This window comes from Ammospiza nelsoni, chromosome Z, assembly GCF_027579445.1.
Source record: "Ammospiza nelsoni isolate bAmmNel1 chromosome Z, bAmmNel1.pri, whole genome shotgun sequence".
Lineage (NCBI taxonomy): Eukaryota > Metazoa > Chordata > Aves > Passeriformes > Passerellidae > Ammospiza > Ammospiza nelsoni.
The window spans coordinates 56,585,740-56,592,642 of NC_080669.1; the positions used below are offsets into that span (position 1 = coordinate 56,585,740).

A 6,903-nucleotide genomic window follows, 5' to 3' on the forward strand; every position below is an offset into this window, starting at 1 on the left:
GTCCACTGCAGGAACAGGAGATGAGTACTTTGCTGGCAAAATGAATCTGCATGTTCAGGTGTTACCTAGTTGCAATATGCTGCAGTATTAGATCTCATTATCAGTTCTCATGCACAACCTTATCGTCATTGTCCTTCACTGCCAATGAGAGTTAAGAACGTATTTGAATGAAGAAGTATTTCAGGACTGATATGATGTCCTTGTTTAGCCTCAGGGAAAAAAAAAAGAGCAGGGTGGAAAAAATACTAAAGAGAAAATATCTTTTTTCAGGACAACCAAGCACTGTTTCTATGTAAAGCATGTCAAATGACATATAAACTGAAAACAACTTCAGGGCAGCATGCATTTTTATCTGAAAGATGACAGATCAGCAGATCTGTTCAGTCTGCTTGGTTTCTGGAGGAACAGTGTTTCATACAGGGACAGAAAAAGAACACTAGAGATTCTTTTAAAATGGAGAACTGCACATGTTCACAATTTAATATCTGTTTTAGATCCTGCAGGAAAAAAACCCTAATTTTTAAATTTTCTTCTAGATATAGTTAAAGGAGAATAAATCTTGCACAGTCACAGCACCTGGCTGAACACCTCTTTTTATAAGAAATCATCCTACTTATTGCTTTCTGACAAGGAAATAAAAACATATTAAATTGATAAACAATCTGCCCTCTACTTAGTGCCCACATTATGCATGGTGACATGCTTTCACTAATAAATTGCTAATTACAACCTTCCCAAAACAGGTCACATCTCTGCAGTGACAAACAGATCTAATAATTTGGAAGCGTGAACACAGTGCATTAAGGAATACCCTCTAAAAGGATTGTCTGAACTACTACTAATTTACTATGGGATTACAAGTTAAGTCCACATAAGCAATAATAAATGTCCTCTGTATCAGACTTATCTATTTGGATGGATCTGCAGCTTGCTTATGTACTACCTTAATATTTCAAAAGTGCAGGAAGAGGCTATTCAATCAATCCAAGCAACAAGGGAAAAATCAGATAAAACCTGAGAAGCTGGTCCCAAGAAAAAATCTCACACAGGTAAACTTAGCAGTTTGAAGGAAAAAAGCACAAATAAATCTTAGGTCCTCATAATAACTGAAATCTTAGGTCCTCAAACAACTGTAGGCTGACTTCCATGGACTTACCCTGATGTACTGTTAGTCTAGCTCCGGGTTTATAAATTTAAGACCACTGATAAACAAACATAATGGACACTAGAGGCAACTACAGTATGCTGAGGAAAACCCAGAGAGATATTTAACTTGCTAGTGCCATCATTTGCCAAAGAATCCTGCTTCTCAAACAAATTGCCTTTTTTCAAGGACTTCTGCTCTTCCATGTAACCACCATGGCTAAACCAAGTCCGTATTACACACTGACCTAAAAAAAAAAAATATTTAAAGGAAACAAAGCATGAAAAATTTAGTTACAGGCATGGCTAATAATAAGTACTAAAATACTTTAATCTTTCTTACACACCACCTCTACTCTTATTCATTCAGACCTTTTCTTAGTGTGAACATCCTTTCAGTGAACATCCACTGCTCTGGGCATTACTCTAATGCCTGTGGCTCCTGTGGACTGGAAAAACAAAAGTCATTGGGCTGAGTATCTGAAACAGGGCCCAATGGCTGATGACCATGATCTGAAAGAGGCTCTATCATTTTGGGACAACTCCTGAGAGCAAGAACCAGAAAATGGTGTTACGACTCAGGAAGAGCACAGCTGCAGCAGTGTCAGCAAGAAAAAGCTCGTACCCAAAGGCCAAAAAGAAGGTCCTAGGATGACCTTGCACTCTCCTAAACTGTCACCATGTATAAGTCACTGCTGTTGACCCTTACTGGAGACTTGCCCAAATGCTGCACACATTGCAGTAGAGCTGCTGCTGCTCCACGAGAGCCTCCTCAAGAAGAAACCACTCACACACCTTTGATGTACAAAGCTGAAATTATTTTCTGAACAGCTTTCATTTTACACCCTTTATATGTATGAGAGCTTACTGGTGTAAGCTTGCCACTCAGCACGCTTGCCACTCAGCACACCACTGTACACCAGGAATAACACAGAACAACTTCCTAAATCACAACACAAACACAGGGAACACAGAGAACACAAAACCCTCCCCTAAAAGGACACTTTCTTAATGTGCTTAAAATGTGAAAGGGAAAGTGGAATTTGAGTGTGCTGTAACTAACAACCCACTTCCACCAATTTCTGTAAGCATTACGATTGCTTTTCAATTCTGTTTGAATCATCGAGGTCTGAGACTGTTTTACAGTCATCAATTTCCTAAGCAAATGCTGACCCCTGTTTAAATTCAAGGCTGAGGAATGTAAGGCCCTGTTCTGTTTCTCACTGAGCAAGTGCCAACATTTCATTTCAACATTGATAAACCAGTTTGTTTGCCCTCAGTTATGCCCTTAGGCTTTTCACTTTATTCAGCTCAGAAAATGGAAACAATAGACAGGTTTGACTTCCTGTTTTTTTCTATGATCTTTGGTTTAGAGAACAGTCCAAAGCAACTTTCAAATTCAGTCATTTTAGTTAAATGATAAATGGTGTCTCTGTTAAATAGTTTTTACTGTATTGATTTGAGGAATCTACTCCACAGCAGATACTGTAAAGAAAAGCACACATCTTTATTGATGTCAAGAGAACATGCATGGGTTAGCACCTCTATATGCATGTGTGACTGTGGTCTATTTTACACAGGCTTTTATACTTTTACAATTCTGCCATACCCCCTTTTTTTTTTCTTATCTGAAAGGTACAGTTTTAAGGGCTGAGATCTTACATAACTTGTGGTTTCATTATCATAGGGTTACAAACATGGCAGATAGTTCCTATCACATTCATCACATTTATCCACTGATACAATGCTTTGCCATGACAGTGCTTTATGGATTACGTTCTTCTCATTTCTATCTATTAAAACAAAACTTATGAACTTACGATTTTGCATTTTTCTTGCCTTTCATGAGAATTAACATGCCTCTCCTTCTTTATCACCTTAGCCCACCAGAGCTAGGCCCTGCTTGCAAAAGTGAGCAGCCACACCTTTCAGGTTTTGTGAATTCATACTTATGCTAAGGTGCTTATGTCACGTGAGACCTGTGTTTCAGTATCAATCCTTTCAAAACTGTCTTAAAACCACAACAAAACAAAGTATATATTAAAATACTGAAGGAAAAAGCATACTATGACCAACCTAAAAAAATATTGGTTCTCAGATACTGGGTGAAATATTCTACTTCACTGAAAATGAAAGAAGTTGTCCTTTCCTTTAGTAGGAAGTGGTAGGATAGTGAGGTGGGAAAATATTTTTCTGAGCAGCCTTGGGAGCCTGGGGACCATCTGGAAGTCTGGTCCTACAGCCAGATCCCAAAGTATGCACAGAGGGAGCATTGATGCATCAATGGATGGCTGTGGGAGTGCTGCCTCCACTAACAGGTTCACTTGCAAAGAATACAAAAGAATGCAGCACTTTAATGTGACGAACCCTGCAAAAGAAAAATAACTGACAAAGGTAGAGAGAAACTGAATTATCTAAAAAAAAAAAAAGAACCAAAAAATAAAAGCAAAACCTCTTGCTACATCAAATTTTAAAAATCTAGTTAAAAGAGACCAACTTACCATTCACTTTTATTTTAGCACCTTATAACTAACAATCAGGGAAAGCAGAAAAATGTGTTCAAGTTTCTACATACATTTCCTTTTGAAAACTGACAAGTACAACAAATGAATGCTGAAGTATATTTTGAAAATGTGTACAGGTACAATCCAATTTATGACCACAAGCTGGGATCCACTTAAAAATACTATTTAAACATTCAACACGACATTTTTTTAGCCTTCTAGGTTATACTGACATTTCATTTAATGTCTCGGGAATTTAATTTGGTCAACTGCAGACAGCCTTGCCTCTGCCATGGGACCAAATATGGCTCTCATGCACTGAAGTAAGCTGCTGATGTGAAATTTGGCCTACTTGTCATTACAATCTTAACTTTTCCCAGTTTTTTAACATGAATTAACTTTACGCCATACATTGATGCCTTTGTAATGTTTCTGATAGTTCTACATATGGCAGGAATTCTATGTCTCTACATAAATTGAGGAAAAAAACAAAGACAAAAAGCTTCACAGAGCAGGACTCTAAGGAAGGAGCCTTTCACCACTAGGATCACCTTTCTCATCACCTCCCTCCACACCTCTTCCTCAGTTTACGTTTGCACGAAGGCTGATGATTTAATCATCCTTTGCAAAAGACAAGGAAACAAAAAAACCTGCCACGTTATCGAACCACTGCATTTTACTGCCACCAGGAAATGGAGTCATTACTGTAAAAAAAGTACCTTTTGGAGCCTCCAATATAGGTGAAGGTAAAGGTGGAGTCTGAGTACCTGAAATCTGAAAGACAAAGAGCTGCTTTATTACAACTTATCTTTACTTCGGCTGAAGTAGCCGAGGCTTTACGGAGCAGCATTCAGCTCCCGACACGGGGGAGGTGGAGAGAGGGAGTCGGGGCGAGCCAGAGGAAATGCAGCATCTCCCCCCAGCCCCTCGCAACAAGTGCCCGGTGCTATGGCAACGGCAGGGAATTCCATTGTCACACTCGGCAACAGGCAGCCGACGGCCGGGCTCCCGCGACGGCTCACGGCCGCCGGCACCGCGCCGGCCCCGCCGATGCCCGGGGGCCGCTGGCACCGACCGGGCCCCGTGTGCGGCTGGGTGTGCCCCCGGCCCGGGGCCGGGCACCGGGGGCGGCCGCCCGGGAGCAGCCGCGATGCGAACCCGCGCGGGCTGCGCCGGGCTCGGGCTCGGGCTCGCCCCAGCGCTCCGGGGCTGCTGCGTGCGGCCGCCGCTCCGCTCCCCGCCTCGGGATGCCGCCCCCCAGCCCGCCCGCCCCTGCCCGGCCGGCGCCCGGTCTCCTCTGCCCTCATATGCCCTCGGAAGGAGAGGAGGAAGACGGGATCTGAGAGCGGCCCCGCGGCCGGGAACGGCGGCGAAGGGCACGGGCACGGCGGGAGCGCGGTCCGGGGCGGGCGCGGCGGCGGCGACGGGAGCCTCCGCGCCGCCAACCTGGCGCCCGGGGACAAACTCACCTGCAAACAGGCAGTCCTTTTCCGCCTTGCACTTTTGGATCACAACGTCAATATCCTTCTGAATCCTCTCTTGTCTTGAACACATCCCCATGAAATAAATCCCAGGGGAAAAAAATAGCAGCCTTTATTTCCACCCCACCCCACCCCCCGCGCTGCCAGGGTTTTTTTAAGATTCAGCCCGAAAGAAGGAGCCCGGGGCTGACGAGCAGGAGCCTCTCCGGCGGCCCGGTGAGATCCGTTCGGCCGGTTGGAGGACGTTGGAGGCAGTCGGCGGGAGCCGATGTTGTTTGCCCAGATGCGCCCGCCCAGATGTGCCGCCGCTGCCGGCGAATGGCAATTTCCTCACAATGGATCCAGCGGAGGGTGGCGGCGGCGACACGGGATCCCCCCCCTGCCCCCCCCACGCCCTCTGGGTTTTTTGGGGTTGGTTGGCTGGTTTGGTCTTTTTTTGGAGGCGAGAGAAAAAGAAAAAAAAAAAAAAAAAAAAAAAAAAGGAGGAAAAAAAAAAAAGAGGGCGGGGGGGCCAAGCCGACCCGGCCGCTGCCGCTCACATCCCTGCCCCTCCCGCCAGCAGCGGCGATCGCCGCGCAGCAGCAGCAGCGGCAGCAGCACAGCGCGGAGAGCCGGCGGCGGCACCCGCACTCGGTCCCTGGCGGCGCGGCGGGGCCGGCGCTTGCTGCAGCGACGCCGAGCCGCAGACCCTCCCCTCGCTCCCGGCCCGGCACGTACGGCCCCCGCCGGCTCCCCCGGCGGAGGCGGCGCGGGGGGAGGAAGAGGCGGATGCACAGAGCCGTGCGGGCGCCCCGGGAGGCGGCGGCGGGCGCGATGCTCCCGGCCCTGCTGCCGGCGCTCGCCTCCGCCCGCCCGGGCCCCGGGCACAGGCTGCCGCCGCCTCCCGAGCAACGGGGAAATGCCAGGAAGAGTCCCGCGGGCGGCGGGGCGGCTCCCCGGCCGCGCCGGGAGGAAGCGGGCAGCGCCGTGTTGCGCAAGGCCGGCGGCGGCGGCGGGGCGGAGGAGAAGGGCGGGTGCGGCCGGCGGGGCCCGCTGCTCTCCGTGCCCCCCGGCGGGAATGCCGACCCGTGCCGCCCTTCCCGGGAGCGGCGGGGCTGCGCTGCCGGGGCTGCGGCTCTCCCGCCGCCCGCCTCCGCGCTTCTGCCGTGCCGCGGCGGCCGCGCTCCTGGCCCGCCGGGAGCAGGGCAGGGCTGTGCCCCGCCGTGCCCGTTGCCGGCAGGACAGCCCGGCAGCCCCACCTCGGCCCGGTGCCGTCCCCTGCCAGCCTCCCCCTCCGACCTGCCCACGGGTGTGCGTGCCCATGGAAACAGTAAAAGGAGGATCTCTGTGACCACCGCGGTGTTAATTGCGCTCCTCTCCCTTCATTCTTCAGCAAAACTGTCTCGCAGACCTAAGGGCTTCGGGAGAGGGCTCGGGTAGTACAGTCCTTAGCAGTGAGCGCTCATCCCAGGTACAGGCTTGGGGCTCTAGTCCAGAACAAGTAATGACCATAATATAACTTGGAAGGAATCATCAAGTCCGCAAAACCGTGTATTCTTCCACCCCAGTGCAATACATATAATTAATAAAATCAGGTCTGAAAGTAGTAGAAACGAGTTTGATATAAAATTGAAAGAATATTCAAAAATTCCGGTTTTATGTATTCACCCTGCTCTAAACAGCTCCTATGGATTATTCATTCATAGTGGGTGGGGTATTTTTTCTCATTTAGGAAGTCTCTATTAATCTTGTATTATTGATTTCAAACACAGAACACAAGCAGTATTTTATGAAAA

General features: G+C 48.2%; 1 protein-coding gene across 2 annotated transcripts in view; it reads right to left on the bottom strand.

Annotated features, from left to right (window-relative positions):
• Positions 1-5,471, bottom strand: part of PARP8 (poly(ADP-ribose) polymerase family member 8) — a 119,432-nt gene extending 113,961 nt beyond the window's left edge. For both annotated transcript variants that reach the window (XM_059492127.1, XM_059492126.1), the window contains exons 1-2: positions 5,117-5,471; positions 4,367-4,421 (exon numbers count right to left, since the gene is read on the bottom strand). In XM_059492127.1, the coding sequence (XP_059348110.1) occupies positions 4,367-4,421; positions 5,117-5,207 (146 nt within the window). In that variant the 5' untranslated portion in view covers positions 5,208-5,471. The remainder of the gene's footprint in view (positions 1-4,366; positions 4,422-5,116) is intronic.
• Between the last annotated feature and the right edge of the window lie 1,432 nt (positions 5,472-6,903).